At 63.3% G+C, this 17,888-nt stretch overlaps 2 protein-coding genes across 2 annotated transcripts; one reads left to right on the top strand and one right to left on the bottom strand.

The window, feature by feature from the left end:
* The first annotated feature begins 5,860 nt into the window (after positions 1-5,860).
* Positions 5,861-12,309, top strand: PHOSPHO1 (phosphoethanolamine/phosphocholine phosphatase 1). Its single transcript, XM_082297624.1, has 3 exons — positions 5,861-6,025; positions 9,440-9,521; positions 10,393-12,309. Exons 2-3 carry the CDS (start codon positions 9,477-9,479, stop codon positions 11,143-11,145), a joined length of 798 nt encoding a protein of 265 aa, XP_082153750.1. The 5' UTR covers positions 5,861-6,025; positions 9,440-9,476; the 3' UTR covers positions 11,146-12,309.
* Positions 12,310-12,357: 48 nt separating this feature from the next.
* Positions 12,358-16,942, bottom strand: ABI3 (ABI family member 3). Its single transcript, XM_082297623.1, has 8 exons — positions 16,811-16,942; positions 15,663-15,830; positions 14,834-15,010; positions 14,083-14,168; positions 13,874-13,969; positions 13,392-13,594; positions 13,152-13,274; positions 12,358-12,979 (listed from the first exon to the last, which is right to left on the bottom strand). Exons 1-8 carry the CDS (start codon positions 16,925-16,927, stop codon positions 12,819-12,821), a joined length of 1,131 nt encoding a protein of 376 aa, XP_082153749.1. The 5' UTR covers positions 16,928-16,942; the 3' UTR covers positions 12,358-12,818.
* Between the last annotated feature and the right edge of the window lie 946 nt (positions 16,943-17,888).

Genomic DNA, 17,888 nt, shown 5'->3' with positions numbered 1-17,888 from the left:
AAACCCCAAAGTTCCTCTTGTTTCCGTGTAGCTCCCCTAACACACTCTTTATTTTACTACAGAAATTATTTTAGAGGTTTTTTTGTATAGATCCTATTTAGTAGAATCTGTTTCTAAAACAAAAAGGAAAAAAAAAGGAAAAAAAGGAACAAAACCGAATGATGCTAATGATGCTAACGATGCTAATGACGGCGATAACGACGATAATTGTATCTCCGGTGTAATTTTTCAGTGTAGCTGCACCTCTGTTGTACAATAGAGAAATTTTTATAATCAGCCCAAATGTGATTCCTCAGAAATGCTTTTCCCATATCCCCCAACCCCACAAATCCAAGGTGCTTCAGGGAAGAGAGGGAAAAAAAAACCCCCCCGAGGTCTCTGGAAGGGTCTCCCCCCCCTGCGGGTGGTTCCTGGGTTTAATTCATCGCTCGGGATCTTCCCTGGGGTTTTTATGGGGTTTTTTAAACTTTATTTCCCTTTTCCCGGTTTCTCTTCAGCCGCTGGGGTCGGACGCTGCTGCTGGACGTGGATTTTGTTGGGATGGGCTTGGAAGGGAGACTTTGTCCTGCTGGTCCGGGGAAGTTGGGAATGGGAAGCGCAGCAGGAAGGAGGGAGGGATCTGCTGGAGGGGGGAGCGGGAATGTTCCGCTGCGGGATTCCCGACTTCCCGAGGGATGGCTGAGCCGAGGGATGAATGCAGCGCTGCTCTCCAGGACTCAGGGAATTCCTGGGAGCGGGGAATGCAGTGGGACCAGGGACAGGGAATTCCTGGAATTCTGGGGAATTCAGTGGGATCAGGGACAGGGAATTCTGGGAGTGGGGAATGCAGTGGGACCAGGGACAGGGAATTCCTGGAATTCTGGGGAATTCAGTGGGATCAGGGACAGGGAATTCCTGGGAGTGGGGAATTCAGTGGGACCAGGGACAGGGAATTCCTGGGAGTGGGGAATGCAGTGGGATCAGGGACAGGGAATTCCTGGAATTCTGGGGAATTCAGTGGGATCAGGGACAGGGAATTCCTGGGAGTGGGGAATTCAGTGGGACCAGGGACAGGGAATTCCTGGGAGTGGGGAATGCAGTGGGATCAGGGACAGGGAATTCCTGGAATTCTGGGGAATTCATTGGGATCAGGGACAGGGAATTCCTGCCTGGTTTTTGGGACAGGGAGAAGTTTGGGATGAAGCTGCTCCTGGATGTTCCCGGGCAGCTCCATCCCAGGAAACCCGGGATGGTTTTTAGGGATCAGAGTCGGGGATTTTGGGGAAATCCTGGTCCAGGATGGGCGGCTGGAGCTGTTCCCGTGGGAATTGCCCCGTTCCAAGGGCTGGGATGCCGGGGCCCTTTGGAACCCCTCAGGTTGGATTTTCTCCCACTGAATCCCCCCTGGATCCAGGATTTTGCTCCCTCCCTCCAGAGCAATGTCCGGCAAATCCCTTTTTCCTGGAAATTCCTCCTCCTTGTGCTGCTTTTCCCAGCCCAGTCCCACCAAACTCCGAATCCTGAGATTCAGAGGTGGAATTTTGGCCTGGTTGTGGTCGATGGGATTTGTTTTGATCCAGAAAAGGCAAAATTCTCCCCCAGGATTGGGAAAACCTCTGGAATTTGCTCCTTCCTGGATGTTTTCCCACCATTTTCCTAATCCTGATGTTGGTTTTTCCAAAACATCGGAACCTTCAGGGCCATTTTGGCCCCAAAAACCTCACTTTTGGTTGAGCTGAAAACCCCTCCTGGCAACAGAAATGGCGGTTTTTAACCATTCCCTCCAGGGTATTTCGATCCCCCTCTCCCCTCCGGGCAGGAAAAGCCAATCCCGAATTCCCAACCGGTGGAATTCCGCCCTGGAATTCTCTGCATTCCACACCTGCAGCCGCGGGCGGTGCCGCAATTCCCTGCCCGGGCCTGTGGCAAAAGCCGAGCTTCAAATGCTGGAATTCCCGAGAAAATTCCCGAGAAAATTCCCGAAAAATCCCGGCTGGATCCCGCTTCTGCAAAGGGATTTTTTTTTCCCCTTTCTCAATAAATTTTCTGGTTTCAGGCTGCTCTTCCAAGAATTCCAGAAGACCTGGGACAGTTTTTTTTCCCTGCTCTTCGCTCCCCGGCCTCGAGGCCGCTCTGTATCGAATTCCTCTGAGGATTTATGAACTTCCTTTCTGTGGAAGAAGATTAAAAATTCCAACCCCTCTTCCCGGTCTGGCGGTGATGTGAGATGCTGGGAGGGCGGGGCGGGGTCGTTTCCAAGGGATTTATTCCAGGAAAAAAAAGGGGGGAATTCGGTTAAAAATGCAGGAAATCCAAAGCTGGGATTTCTTAATTGTTCCGTTTTCATCTTGGCTGCGCCCGCGGAATTCCACGGGGATGGAAAACCCCGAGGGATCTGTGCGGGTGTTCCCTCCTTTGCACACCTGTCACACAACGAACGGGAGCTTCTGTGATTTTTACGGAACTGATGAAATTAAAGGTTGATTTGGGTCCTTGAAATGAAATTCTCCCACTTTGGGGTTGGATGTTTGGGAAAAGGGCCGCGATTTTCCCGGGGTTTTCCCTCCCTTTGGGCTTCTTGAGCCTCGGGAGGTTTTAATGGAATTTTTAAATTGTATTTTTTAAACGGGGGGGAATTAAACGGAGTTGAGGGAGGCTCGGGAGCTCGGGAGCGTTCCAGGCTGAGCATTCCAGGCTTTCCCTTGTCCGGAGGGAAAATCCCTGCACCCCTCAGGCCCCAGGGATTTGAACTTTGTCCCGGCTCATCGTTCCCCTCTTCCAGCAGAACAATTTCCCCCGCTCTGGGATTATTGCACTGGGATTTTTCATTCTGGTCCTGTTTCACCACTTCCCCCCATTTTATTTGCTCTTTTTTTCCCATTTTCTTGCCTTTCCCCCCCATTTTATTTTGTTTTCCCCCCTTTTTTTGACTTTCTTTTCCCATTTTATCCCTCACTGGAGCCTGGGATCGGCGCCCTCCGAGCTCGGCGCTGTTCCCGCGTCCCCGGGAGCTCCTTCCCGAGGGTTTGGGATTCAGTCCGAGCCCTTTCCTTGCGGAGAACATTTCGGGGCGGCTGAGCCAGGAGAGGGCGGTGGAGCTGCCGGGATCGCTCCAGGAGCGACTCCCTGGACCGGGGAACGTTCCCGATGTTCCTCAGTAATTCCTCGCCGGGGAATCCCGGGATGTTTGGGTGGGAAGGGGAAATCCCATCCAGGGCCCCTTCCCCGCTCCCAGGGTGCTCCAGCCTAGCCGGGGACACTTCCAGGGATCCCGGGGCTTCCCTGGGAATCCCATCCCAGCCCCTCGCAGGGAGGAATCTCCCTGCTCCCTCCACTTTTCCCATTTTCCCGTTGTTTTCCCTCTGAAGTGCCGCAGCGGTGCCTTTTCCTGGGAATCCCCGCGGGCAGAGCTCCCCCAGGGAATGCTCAGGGGCGGATCCCGGGAGTTCCTTCTCCAGCTTTCCCAAATTTCCCAGCAGCTCCAGAGTCCCCGTCAGTCCGTGCAGGATCCAGTTGTGCTGCAGGTGCCGTTCCCGGTGGAGGAGTGGCAGCAGAAGGAGAATTCCCAGGTTTCTGAGCCTTTTTCCAGAGGCTGCCCCGTGTCCATGGGAAGGAGGAGCATTCCCGGCGGGATCAGGGAAGCGCTGGGATGCGGGGATGGGGCTGCGCCGCCGGGAAGCTCCTCCAGAGGGATCAAACCCATCCTGTTCCCTGTTCCCTGATTTCTGCGAGTTCTGTGGAGCAGCGCATGAGCAGGGATAGAGCAGGAAAAGGGGCTGGGAGGGCAGGACACAGGGAATGGGATCCAGGGCCAGAGCACAGGGATGGAATTCCCAGGGAATCTGTGGCTGCCCCTGGATCCCTGGAAGTGTCCCAGGCCAGGCTGGAGCCACCTGGGATGGTGGGAATTGTCCCGGGATGGGATTTAAGGTCCTTCCCACCCCAACCATTCCATGATTCCGTATAAAACACTTCGGTTCCCGATGGGCCCTGACTGAATCCCAGCTCCACAGGGGGAATTTGGGGAATTCGGGAAGGCCTCGGCTCCAGCCCTGGGCCCTTCCCGTGCCCGCTGTTCCCAGCGGGGGGACTCCCGCGGGATAAATGGAATTTTCCTCGTTGGTCAGCTCCGGAGGGTTTTCCCCTCGTATCGATCACGGAATTTTACTCGGCCTCCGGGAATGTGCTGCTCTAAAATCCGGGATTTTGGGGTTGTTTGTGTGGGGCAGGAGGGGAGTGGCTGCAGCTGGAAGTTTCCTTATCCATGGGCTGGGAAAGCCGCAGCAGGAATTCCCTTGGGAGCGAGGGGAAGCCTCAATTCCCTCAGAACTGCCCCAGACCCCGGCGGGCTCCAGCGCCGGGAGTTTGGATCCCGCGGATCTGCCGGGCCCTTCCCAACCTTTGGGCTGCTGCTTTGGGGCGGGAGCGACACGCGGGGACAGCGCCGCCGCAATCCCAAAATCCGGGACAAACCTGGGGCGGGCGGAGCAGCGCGGGGCTGTCCCGGCCTCGGGGGAATCCACGCGAGTCCAAGGGCCGGGAAGAGGCTCCCGCGGCCACTCAGGAGCTGCCCGGAGCGCCCATCCCGGGCTCTGTCCTCGCCTGCTCCCGGGGCTCTCCGCAGTGGAAAATCACCGGGAGCGCCCCTGCCAAACTCCTGGCGCTGGGATGAGCCTGGGATGAGCCTGGGATGATCTTTGCCCGCCGGATCCCGGTGGGAAGGGGGCCGGAGGCCGTGGGGAATTCGCCCTTTGGAGTCTCCCGCTCGGCCCCGCGGAGAGCGAGGCTGGAGCGGCTCCAGAGGGGGGAAATCCCCGGGAGGAGCAGCCCCCGCCGGGCCGGGGAGCGGGGAGCGCATCCCAGAGCCGGCGAGTGCCGGGGGGAGCAGGTGATGAAAGAATTCCCTGAGAGAATTCCCTGACATTCCCCAGGAGAGGCCGGCGGCCCCGTGGGGCCGGGTCGGCGCCTCTGGCACTGGGGAGCCCGGGAAGGTCCCAGAAACGCCTCGAGCTCTGCTGTGGGACGGAATTTTACCAAAAGGAGGGAAATTTCCAGCTTTAGGGACTCTGACCCCGGCCCAGGGACAACGTGGCACTCCCAGGGCGGCCGCCCTGGCACGGAGCGAAACCCGCGGCTTTTCCAGACCTTTGGAATCCTGTTTGCGCCTTTCCATTCTTGGACACTTTTAATTAAAAGCCAGCACAAAACCCCAACCTCTGCTGCGCTTTTTGGTCTCTTTGCTGCATCTCCAAGGCCGAGCCGGTGCCTCCCCTCCCTCCGAGGGCGCTGCCCGGGTATTTTTATCTCGGCGCCTCCTGCAGCCCCCGCGATAGCGCCGGAGCAGCGCCGGAGCCCCGGGCGGGGCGCGGACACCGCGGCCGCTGCCCTGGCACGGCCACCCTGCAATTCCCTGTCCCGGCTCCCAAAATTAGCGCGTGGCCACCGCTCCCCGCCCGGCTGAGGCCGGGGACGGGCGGGGCACGGAGGGTGGCGGGGCCGCCCCCCTCCCCCCCCCCCCACCTTCCCCGGCTTTATTTTGGGGACAATTCGGGCGTTTTTCTCACTCAGAGCCGCAGCGCCTCGCTTGGCTTTGGGGGCAGAACCCCTCCGCAGCCGGTTTCAATTACACAACACCAGAGCGGTTATTGGGGGGGGGGCGGGGGGAAAAGGGGGATTTTGTTGTTTTTACCCGATTTGGCAACTTTCGGGAGCGCAGCGGGGGCGGCCGGAGGGACCCGCGCGGGGCGCGCTCCCCCCGCCCCTCGGAAAGGGGGCGTGGCCTCTTCGGGCCCCGCCCCTCCGCGGCGGGGAAGCTGCGCCGCCATTGGCTGCGCGGGTGATGACGTAGGCGCACTGCGGCGGCTCCGCGCGGCCCCGGTGGCGTCGCTTTAAAGGGGCCGCGCTCGCGGCAGCCCCGGCGGCGGCACCGGCCCCGAACCGGCCCCGAACCGGCCCCGGACCGGCCCCGAGCCCGGGCTGCCCCCGCGCCGCCCCCGCACACTCCGGCACCGGGGCGGACCGGGCGCTCCCGGCAGGTTCCGACCCGGTAAGGAGGCGAGAGGCGGCACCGCGGCGGTATCGGGAGGTGCCGGGTGTCGGCACCGGGAGATGCCGGATCCGCCACTGCCGGTACCGCGGGGTCCCCACCCGGCCGGACCCTGCCGGGAGCGGATGGTGCCGGTACCAGGGGTCCCCACCCGATCGGACCCTGCCGGGATCGGATGGTGCCGGTACCGAGGGGTGCGGATCCGGTTGGACCCTGCCGGTACCGGGGCGGCTCCTGCCGGTACCGGGGGGTCCGCGCCCGGTTGGACCCTGCCGGTACCGCTGCGGCTGCTGCCGGTACCGGGAGATGCCACCCGGGCACGGAGCGGCCGTGATTCAGCCCCGCCGGTAGCGGGGGGAGCCGCGGAGCTCGGGGAGGGGCTGTGCCGGTACCGGAGCCGCTGCCGGCCCGGTGCCACCGGGCGAGAGGCCACGGCGGGATCCGGGGTGCGGGGCTGGGTGCCCCAAACCGGCGCCGCTCCCTCCCCGCCGCGTTTTGGGGCCGAACCGGCCGGTTCGGGGCGCCCGGGGAGCGGAGCCCGGGGTTGCGGTAACGCCGCGGATTCCCGGCAGGAAAAATAAACACCGGGAAAAGCCGCAGCGGCCCCGTAACCCGAGGTGACCCGGGAAGGGTCTGCCCGTGCCCGTTCCCGGGAATTCGGGGGGAACCGGAGCCGCGGAGCCCGGGAAGGGGCCGGGGCTGGCGGGGACCGCTCCGAAATCCAGGGATTTGCCGTGAATTCCCTCCTTTTCCCTCCTCCGGGAGCCGCGGAGCAGCCGGGGGCAGGTTTAGCTCCAGCGGCGGTGGAGTCGCGTCCCGGTCCCGGCGCTGCTGCAAAGGGAGCTTTTCCCCTCTCGGCTTTTGGGGCAGCGGGATTCTCCCCTCTCGGTTTCCCGGGAATTCTCCCCTCTCGGTTTCCCGGGAATTCTGCCCCGGAGCTGGAATTCGCTCGAGGGCACGAGTTGGGTTTGAGTTCATTAAAAAACCCGACTATTTCTCACGCACCAAAATCATCTTTGGGGTTAAAAAAGTCCAAGCCGGGCAAGATCAGAGAGTGCCGGGGGGAACCCGCGGCCGCCCCGGGAATTCTCCCGGTATCCCGCGATTCCCAGGCTCGGCTCTTCCCGGCTCCGGGAGCTGACCCCGTTCCCGGCTCTCCCGATCGCGGGGCGAGACGGTGCCGATTTCTGGGAATCGCGGAGCTGAGGAGGGCGCGGGGAGGCTCCGGCCCTTCCCCCTCGGCCGAAAGCCCCGAAATTCGGGGGATAAACCGCGCCAGGAAACGATTCCCAGCAGTTCCCGGCTTTCCCAGGCGTTTTCCGACGCTCATCCCAAACTCGGGGAGTTGAAACCTTTATCCCTGATGGGATTAAGGAGCAAAAATCCCATTTATTTTCTGTCCCGACGCTCCGGCTGCGCTTTTTTGGGGGGTTGCGGGGGGAGGGAAGTGTGGCTGCTTCTCTTTCCAAGGGGAAAAAGGGGAAAAATCCCTTTTTTTTTTTTTTTTTGCGGGAAGGCGCGCGCGGCTGACTCATCCCGGAGCAGGAAAATAGGGATCCGCTCCCGCCGGGATTTCCCTTCCCGCTGCCCCACAGGGGCCGGCCGGGTGTGTCCGTGGATTCATTCAGGTCCGGGACGTTTCCTAAATGATTTTTTTCCCCTCCCGTGGGAGCAGGATCAGGGGTGGAGCCGGGAATTCCAGACCCCGCGGCTCAGCCGGGCTGCCTGAGCTCTGGTTTCTTGGGTTGGGATCTCCTTTTCCGGATCCCAAGGGGAGAGCAGCGCTGCACTGGGGTTTTGTGGGGTGCCCCGCAGCCCTCGGGGGCCGGCGTTGGGAATCCCAGCCGGGATTCAATCCCGAAATAACGCCGGCTCCGCTTTTAGGGCCCATTTTGATCTCATTCATCGCGGTTTTGGGGTCGGTTTTGGGGGAGCAGGAGCAGCTCCTGCAGCCGCATCTCGGGGATGCTCGGAGCTCCCGCGGGGAGGTGGGGCTGGGATTGTCCAGCTGATCCATGGATCAGCGTTTTCCTTAGAAATTCCCTAGGAATGGCCCCGCTGGGCTCTGTCCTGCCCTGAGTCGAGGGGGGGACACCGGGATGGGGAGGCTCCGGTTGAGTTTTCCAGGGATTTGGAGCAGCGGGATCGATCCAGGGAGAGCTGGGGGATGCGGGGAGGGGGGAACTGCTGCAGGAGCTCTGCTGAGGGGAATTCTGTCCTGGGAGCCTTTCCCGTTCCACAGATCCCAATCCCTTGGGCCCAGAGGAGCTTTTCGGGACAGTTCTGCTCCCCGTGTCCCTGCCCCAGTGTTCTCCGGCCATCCCAGGGCTCTTTCCCTACCTCTCAGCCCCACGGACTCTCTCTAAGGCTCAATCCCAAATTATTTTCTCCCTGCTGGCAGTGACCAAGCAGGGAACATAATTCCAGCGCTTCTTTCATGTTTAATCCCATTTTTTTCCGTCTCTCCCACTTTGGAAGCCGCTCCCAGCCTGGCTGTGGCATTATTTGGCTCCAGATTATGTCTGTAAATAAACCCTCAAGTTCGGATGGGTTTTTCAGCAAAGAAACCTCCAGTGTGTGGTTCCAGGCCTCACCAAAAGGGATTTTTCCACGATTTCCAGCCCAGGTTTCATCCCAGGCTCCGTTTCCCTGTGCCAGGTGCCGCTGCAGCCGCGGTTTTTTATTTCAGCAGAGTCATGGATCGTGTTTGTGCCCAAAATAGTTGGAAGCCGGGCTCCAATCCAGCCAAATTCCCCACAGATCACCTTCAGTGCAGAACTCTTCCTGTTGCCGGGCTGGTGACAAATCACCGGTGCTCAGCTCGAATTCCCAGTGGGATATTCCTGAATTCCCAGCCATCAGGGTGATTTTCTGGGAGGTTTCCCCTCGCCGTGGACCGTCAGGGGTCGGCAGAATTCCGGGTTTGGAAGGCAGGCCCTGCCTTGGCACATCCTGCCGGGTGTCATTCCAGGATAATCGCTCCATCAGAAGGAACACCCCAAACTAGCTGGGAGGAAATCGGGGATTTTGGAGCAGGGCCGCTGTTCCCGGGTTTTTCGCTGTTCCTGGGGTTTTTCACTGTTCCCGGGGTTTTTGCTGTTCCCGGGGTTTTTCGCTGTTCCCAGGTTTTTTCGCTGTTCCTGGGGTCTTCTGCTGTTCCCGGGGTTTTTCGCTGTTCCCAGGTTTTTTCGCTGTTCCCAGGTTTTTTTGCTGTTCCCCGGTTTTTTCGCTGTTCCCGGGTTTTTCTGCTGTTCCCCCGCTGCCCTCACGGGGAATTAGGAGGGATCAGAGGCATTAAGCGGGAGCTCTGCTCTCCTTTAATTCCTCTCTCCTGGAACAAAAGGCCCTGAGCCCGGGAGTATCCAGGGAAAACCCCAAGGATTCACCACATTCCCTCTTTTCTGTGGTTCGCAGCCCTCAGCCCGCGGTGCCGCCCGGGGATGCTCCCGCCATGAGGAGGTGCTGCGAGGGCGTGGGGCTGCCATGCCTGTTTAAGGTCAGTGCCGCTGTCCCCTGCCTGTCCCCAGGTGACCTCTGCCGCGTCCTCTGTCCTCGGGGAGGGCAGAGATTGGCTCCCCATCCTGCAAAACTCCACCCTGGAGCAGCCGGGAAGGGCCGAGGGGAGCGGGGGGCTCGGGCTGGGGTGATTTTGGGTTCGTGGGGTATCCTGAGCTGGGAGGGATCCCCGAGGATCAGCCAGCGCACCCCAAAATCCCATCCTGTGCATCCCTCCAAACACTCCTGGAGCTCTGGCAGCCTCGGGAATGTGCCCATTCCCTGAGGAGCTGTTCCCGTGCTTATTCCACCCTCTGGATGAAGAACTTTCCCCCTAAAATCCCACCCAACCCTCCCTGGCTCAGCTCCAGCCGCTCCCTGCTCCCACTGGGGCGGCTGCAGGGCCCATCCCTGGGGAGCTGCAGTGGGGGATGGAGCGAAAATCAACCTGTGGGGCTGGGGAGAGCCAGGGCGGCCCCAGGACATGTCCCTGTCGCAGAGGTGGCACAGGAGAGGCTGGGCTGCTGCCCCCACACCAAGCCCAGGTGTGCTGGGTCAAAGGTCGGGCTGGATGATCCGGGAGCTCTTTCCCAACCCCGGTAATTCCCGGATCCAGTGAGCTCTGTCCCGCTCCCTCGGAGGCACAGTGACCTCCTTGCCTGGGGCCGGGATTAGCCCGGCAGAGCGATCCCTTTACTGGCAGGATGAAGATTTAGGGCCGCGCTGGGCCGTGGCACGGGGGATTAACCCCCCCCCCAGGCCCAGCTGGGCTAATCAGCCCAGGCTGAGGTGGCCACGGGGCGGGGCTGGCCCGGTGGCCTGGCAGTGACCGCCACGTCCCGATAACGGCGAGCTCTGTCCTCCCCCGGCAGGGCGTGGGAATGGCCGGCACCCGGCCGCCCCGGTTCCTGCTGGTGTTCGACTTCGACGAGACCATCGTGGACGAGAACAGCGACGACTCCGTGGTGCGGGGCCGGGCGCTGCCGGAGCAGCTCCGCCAGAGCCCCCGCGAGGGCTCCTACAACGAGCACATGCAGCGCGTGCTGGCCTTCCTGGGCGAGCAGGGCCTGCGCGCCGCCGACTTCAGGGCCGTCTACGAGAACATCCCGCTGTCCCCCGGCATGGCCGAGCTCTTCCAGTTCCTCTCCAAGCACCACGAGCTCTTCGAGGTCATCCTCATCTCCGACGCCAACATGTTCGGCATCGAGGCCAAGCTGCGGGCGGCCGGCGTGCGCTCGCTGTTCCGCAAGATCTTCAGCAACCCGGCCAGCTTCGACCGCCGGGGCTTCCTCACGCTGGGGCCCTACCACAGCCACAAGTGCCTTCAGTGCCCGGCCAACATGTGCAAGAGGAAGATCCTCACGGAATACCTGGCGGAGAGGGCGCAGGAGGAGGTGGAGTTCCAGCGCGTCTTCTACGTGGGGGACGGAGCCAACGATTTCTGCCCCTCCGGGACTCTGACGGCGGCGGACGTGGCGTTCCCGAGGAAGGGCTACCCCATGCACAGGATGATCCAGGAGATCCAGGAGAAGCAGCCTGGAGCCTTCCAGGCTGCCGTGGTCCCGTGGGAGTCGGCCACGGAGGTGGCGCGGTACCTGCAGGAGCTGCTCAAGAGGAAGTGCTGAGGGCGGCTCCGAGGGCTCCGCGCCCCGCACGCGGCTGGGAAGGGGAGCCCGGGGCTCACGGCCCCCCGCGCACGCACTGCTCGCTTGGCCCCGCTCCTGGGATGTTTCCCTGCCTTTCCCAGCTCCTTTCCCTGGTGAATAAAGCACTTTCTGCCGGCCCCTCTCCCTGCCCTGCCGCGGGGTGACAGAGCCGCGGCCACGGCCGGACCCTGCGCCCTTTGCCAGCACCGATGGGGATTTTTTTGGTGGAGTTGTTGCTTCCTTTCCCTTTTGACCTCAAAAGAGAATTCCTAAAAATCCAGAAGCCGGTTTTCCCTGTGGGCTGGGCACATCCTTCCTCCTGCCCCCGGCCTGGCTGCCCTCCTGGCCACGTGAGGAGCTTGCCCCAGGCTCCTTCCCCCTTCCTGAGCCCACCGGGAATTCGGTCTGGGAAATCCCGGCTCCCTGGCCCTCCACACCCCACCCTGCGGGCAGCCGAGCCTTTCACTGGGGTTCACTGTCCCCGGCACTTGATTCTCTGAATAAAACGTGCCCGGAGCATCGGGAAAGCGTTGGAAAGGTGGCACAGCCTCTCCCACCCGCTGGCACAGGAACCACACCCCGCTGTGGGGAGCAGGACCTCGCCTCGCCACTTCCATCCCTGCTCCTCTCCCGGGCTCAGGTGTCCCTGTGTCCCCGGCAGGTCCCTCCCTGCCGCGAGCCCTTTCCAGGCGTGTCCCCGTCCTTGCTGGATCGTGTGAGGCCCGTCCTACCCCAGGGATGGACAATCGCCCCTGAGCTGGGCCAGAGGTGCCAGCCCCCCCGGGAGGTTCTGTGGCACTTCTGGCACCGGCTCCCCAGAGGCCAAACCCCCCCCGGCCACGTCCCTCCTCCCCACTGCAGTATTAATTACCCCTTCTAATTGCACTCTGCAGGGGGGACCTGCAGGATCCGCTGCTCTCTGGTGTTGGCTTCTCCTGGATTTATCCACAGCCTTACCAGCCCCCGAGGGTGGCTCCGAGTCCTCCAAACCCTTGGAACCCAAACCCCAGCAGGAAATAACCAAAGCAGCCCTGAGTTGTTCCTCCTCTGTCCCATCCCCTCTCCTTTGTTCTTCCTCCTCCGGACCCCGTTGGACTGTGTGGAACTCAAAGCCATGGAATTAAAGATACGGATGGACGTACACAGGCAGAGCTCTCTGTATTGCAGCAACCACGAGCTTCTTGTGTCCAGGGCGTCAGCCCGGCTCTGAACAGCTCTGACCCTCACCAAAACGTTGTTCCTCTTCCTTGGGCTGCTGCGAGTTTGGGGAGCGGCGTTGGAGCAGCAGAGCAGGGTCAGGGACGAGCAGGGGACCCTCTGGGGTGGGGGATTGGGGCTGGATCATCCCTGGAGCCCACGGGGACAGCGGGCAGCTGCTGTCCCCACTCTGCTCCGTGCCCAGCGTTCTGTTCCTGGGCTGGCATCCAGGGCTGCATCCTAGGATCAGCCTGGGCTGCCTGCCGCGTTCCCAGCTCGGTGTCCCGGCCCCAAACCCTCCCGAGGAGGCATGGGGGAGAGGGGGAACGCTCTGGAAGCTGTGCCAGCGGTGCCAGCTGGCCTGGCTGCCAACCCCCCGCAGCCCTGCGCATTCCCAGCGGTGCACAAGCCGAAATTTCGAGGCGAAGCGCGGTGTGGGGTGAGGGGTGAGGGGCTCAGAAGGGCTCCACGTAATTCCCGGGGAAGAACCCCTCCTCCTGGCCCATCACCCCCTCGCACCAGCCGTCCGAGTAGCGGCGGGTGATGAACAGGAGGGTGCCGGGCTCGAAGGAGAGCTCGTTGTCCTTCTGCCGCGTGTAGGGGTACAGGGCCACCACTGCGGGAGGGAGAACAGGGGACGTGGAGCCTGCTGAGGCCACCACAGGGGACAGGCCAGCACTGGGAGCGGGCATGGGAGCGGCCATGGCACCGCTGGGCATCCCACATCCGTGCTGGGGTGCAGGCAGCGGCTCAGCCAAGAGATCCAGGGGATTTGGGATCCTCTGTACCTTTCTCCAGGTAGTTCTCCGGGGCCCACGGAGGGTCCTCTGCAGCTGGAGGCGGTGGCAGGGCCAGATCCTCGAAGTCGGGCACAGCTGATGGTGGTGGCAGCAGCTCGAGGTCATCGGGGGCTGCGAAACCCCCAGAGTGGGTGAGGGATGAAGGGGCTCAACCCCCCAAAATGGGTGGGGGACGGGTCACAGGCAGCCCCCCTGTCCCTGTGACCCCCCGGAGCACTGAGCACTCACCTGGGGGCAGCAGGTCCGGGGGGGGCACAGCCAGGTCCCCTGGAGGAGGTGGCAGCAGGTCCTCGGGGAGAGGTGGCGGCGGTGGGACGGCAGCTGCAGGCGGCGGGGGTGGCCCTGGAGGGGACGGTGCCAGCAGGGATGGCCCTGGCAGGGGCGGTGGGGCAGGAATTCCTTCCCCAGGGGCTGCCGGGGCTCCGCTGGAGCTAGGGGGAGGAGCAGCAGTGTCAGGGTGGGGCTGGCTCTGTCCCCACGCTGAGCACGGACATTGTCCCATGGCAGGACAAGGTGCTGCAGGAGACCCTGCAAAGCCCTTCCATGTCCCGTTTCCCCATCCTTCCCCGTCACCATTTCCCCTCTCCCTGAGAGGGTATTTTTGCTCTGGACACGAGCACTGCCAGGGCAGCAAATGCCCCAAATCCTTCATTTTCCCACCACTCCCCCGAGCAGCTGCGGCTGCCCCGACCCTCCCTCGGCGCCGCTACCTGATGGACACCAGCGAGGAGGTGGAGGAGGCTGCCGAGAGCTTTCCCTCGGGAACCACGGGCGGCTGGATGGGCTCGGGGACACGGGTGCTTCTCCTGCAGGGAAAGAGTCCAGGGATGGGATGGGATGGGATGGGACCCCCAAAGAGCCCACGTGCCACCCCTTGGTGACACAGCAAGGCCAGTACCCACCCCCTGGCCCGGCTCACCCCAGGGTTCCTGCAGCCTGTGCCGATGAGGATTTGGTGCTCTTCCGAGCCAGGGTGCCGGTGCGGGACAGCTGGGTGCTGGTGTCCTGCGGCACGGGGACACGCGTGGGTGACACCGCCTGCCCCACCACCTCCCCGTGCCCCCCAGGGCTGGGACCCCCACCCCAAGGGAAGCAGCCCCCCGGGGCTCTGCGGCCCCTCTGGGGAGCAGGGAGCCAGCGGAAGGAGCCGGCGCTGCCGGGGCTGCGGAGGCGGCCACGAGGCACCGGCACCGTGGGAACCGCGGCTGCCGCGCCACCACTTCCCCCCCGGGCCGCCGGGGCCTCTGAACCCTCCTGTGGGCGCCTTCCGGAGTGGGGAAGGTTCTGTGGGGCTGAGAGGCCTCCAAAAAACCCTTTTGTGGGGGTTTTCCAGAGCAGGGAAGGTTCTGTGGGGGTTTTCTGGATTGGGGAAGGTTCTGTGGGGCTGAGAGGCCTCCAAAAACCCTTCCATGGGCACCTTTCAGAGTGGGAAAGGCTCCATGGGGCTGCAAGGCCTCCAAAACCCCTCCCGTGGGGGTGTTCTGGAGTGGGAAAGGATCTGTGGGGTGCAAGGCCCCCAAAGCTGAGTGGGCTGCAGGGCACGGACCCCAATTCTCCATCGAGGAGGGGTCTGAGACACCTGTGCACCCCTCGGGGCAGCGCTGGGGACACTGGGGACTGAAAAACCCCACCCGAGCCCACTGTGGGACCCCCTCCTGGCCCGGGCTCACCTTGATCCCGTGGCCGATGTCGTCCAGGACGCTGAAGTTGAGGGGTTTCCTGTAATAGGGCTCCAGGACGGGGGGGTTTGGGGGGGCCACGATCTTCTGGTAGGTCGGGAACCTCTTGCTGATGGTCAGCGAGCCGATCTCCCGGCGGGACACCTTCTCCTTGTGGATGTCCACCCTCTGCAGAGGGGACACTGTCCCTGAGCTCCCATCCCAGGCTCTCCCTCCACCTCCTGCAGCCCCTCCAGGCCCCACCATCCCTCGCTGCCCGTAAGAGAAGGGGTGGAGGAGAGGATCAGGACTGGCAAAGGGCAGATCCTGCTGTGCCCCATCACAGCCCTCACGTCCTTGATGCCACCACAGCGGATCTGACCCTTCCTAAGACAGGGAATGGGGGAAATGGCACTGGGAGGGGGGATGTGAGATGCTCCTAAGCCCCCTGAGCTGCTTTCCTGCTGCTTCCAGCGTGACCCCAGGGTTCTGTCCCCTCCTGTGGCTGAGCAGGCTCCAGGACGAGGCCGGGTGGCCGCGGGACTCTGCAGCAGTGTGGCCAAGCTGCAAGAGGACGAGGCCAGGCAGCAGCAAGGGGACAGTGTGGCAGCCAGGCCAACGCTCTGAGCTCCCACTGTGAAGTTTCCTGGGCAGTTCCCTCCGCTGGGATTTGGGTGTGTGAGGGGGAAATGCCCCAGAGACCAATTCCTGATGCACTGGGGAACCCCCACCCCGTGCCAGGAGAGGGTTCTGCATTCCCACTGCACGGCGAGGGTCTCCAACCCCTTGGAGCTGCCCAAACCCCTTTTCCCAGAGCCCACCCCACGGAGGACGGTCCCACCTGTGCCACGCAGGCGACGTCGGCCTCCACCTGGCGCAGCTGAGCCGCCTGCAGGTCCAGCAGGCGCAGGAAGGCGGTGGCCAGGCTGCTGACCTGGTAGGTGACACTGGCCAGGGACTGCGTGCTCAGAGCCATCGTCTCCTCCAGCGCCTTCCTCTTGTCGCTGGCCTGCAGGGGACAAACCCAGCTGTGGGACGAGCCCTCCCCGCCTGGCACGGCCACCGGAGATGTTTCCTTCTGCTTTCCAAATGCCTCAGACTTCCCCCGGGCCCAGCACACCGGCCCCCGGCGGGCGGGAGAATCCCAGCGCCGGGGATTCACCGGATTCCTCCCCGGGTGCTGATGTTCTGGCAGGTTACGGAGCTCAGCGAGTGCCCAGCTCAGCCTCCGGCCACCCCTGCGGACAGCTGGCCATGCCAGCAGAAGGCCACATGCCACCTGGCCGTGGCACCAGCTGTGCTGGGGACGCTGTCTCAGCTCTTGAAATAGCTCAGTGCATTTCCCCTTCGGTTCTGCCCCAGGGGGTTCAGGCCCTCGGGAGCAGCCTCGGGGCTGGCTCGAGCCAGCAAGGCCACGGCCACGGCCTTGGTGAAGCACACGGGGACCCCTCCCCAGCAGGGAGGGCCACAACAAGTGTTTTCCTTCGTATTTCATCTCCAAAGCTCCTGCCCCGTCCCACAGCGGAGCCAGGCAGGGAGGACGAGGAGGATGAGGAGGACGAGGATGAGGAGGAGGAGGACGAGGATGATGAGGAGGAGGATGAGGAGGAGGAGGGATGTGCCAGCAGAGCTTCACGCTTGCCCTGCATGTGCAGGCCCTGCCAGGTGGCACCTCCCAGCCCCTGTGACAGCCCAGGACACGCTGCTGGCCCTGGCCCTCTCCCGAGGCTTCTCCAGAGGCACCAAACCCCTGGGGAATCCTCCCTCCATCCCAAACCCGGCCTGAGAGCTGCTGTGGAGCAAGAGGAGAACCCAAGGCACGAGGAAAACGCAGCAGAGGGCGGCACGGGAAGCCGGGCTGGGAGCCAGCGGGGATTCCCAGCTCCGAGGGCAGAGCCTTCACCAGCCACCCCTCGGGACCACCCCGCAGGGCTGCCCCGGGCATCGCCCCCAGCCCAGCCCCTCAGCCGGCCCTGTCCGTGCCCTGACCTGCAGGTAGTTGCTGTGGCAGTACTCGGCCACCCTGTGCAGGTTGTCGTGCTGGTCGCGCAGCAGCTGCTGGCCCTCGGGGATGTTGCGCTGCCGCAGCTGCTCCAGCTCCGACATCGCGCCGGGCTCGGCTCCCACTTCCTCCCCGGCCGCCCCAGCGCTGCGTTTTGAAGCCGGTGGCGGTGCTGACGCAGGGCCCGCGGGCGCCGCGGTGTCCCCGTCCCCCCGAGGGACACCCCGCCCTGCCACGGAGAAGTGGGGGGCCAGCGGGGAGGAAGCCGGCGGGGCCCCGGCCCCACGAGGGACGGGCGTGGGGGCAGCTCCCGGGGGGGCTGGGAATGGCAGCGGGGAAGGATGTGCATCTCGGGGAACCGGGGCTGCAGGGTCGGGGGGGAGCGATCCCAAAAGGATCCCGACCCCAAAATGATGCCAACCCACAGCTCTGCCGCCTGTGCCCGCTGTCCACGAGCCGCTGCTGCCGTCCCGGGGAGCTGGGGCTGAGCCAGGCTCGGGCACGTCCAGGAACGCAGGGAACATTCGCTGCCCTTGGCTGCGCGCCTCGCCTGGCTGATAAGGGCGAAGGGAAGGGAATGTTCCTTGGATCCCTGCACGCTCCCAGTGCCAGGTGCCCCTCCCTGGAACAGCCCCGCGTGCATCCCGTGCAGCATCCCCCGCAGCTGGCAGCGCGCAGGGCACAGCGGGCCGTGCCCAGCGACCCCCGAGGTGCCCAGCATCCCCTGCCGGCTGGGGACAGCGGGGACAGCGGGGACAGTGTGTCCTTCCCGGTGCTTCGCTAAGGATGTTTCACATCCCCACGGGCGAGGCCGCAGGAAATTCCCACTTCTCCGGTGCTTGGAAAGCCCCTCCACCCTCTCCTCCTCCTTCTCCTCCAGTCCCAGGTGCCTCCTTGGGGCCTCCCGGGCTCTGTCCCCAGCGCCGGTGGCTTTGCGCAGGAGAACCCCCAGGCTGGGGCCTGGCCCTTCCTGAGCCCGCGGCCCCGGCGGTGCAAGGCCAAGGGAAATGATGGATTTCCTCCGGGCCGGCCCAGCTCCTCACACCCCCAGCGCCGGCCCCGCCG

This window comes from Coloeus monedula (genome assembly GCF_965178545.1).
Source record: "Coloeus monedula genome assembly, chromosome: 26".
Taxonomy (NCBI): Eukaryota; Metazoa; Chordata; class Aves; order Passeriformes; family Corvidae; genus Coloeus; species Coloeus monedula.
This window is presented reverse-complemented; position numbering and strand designations above follow the sequence as displayed.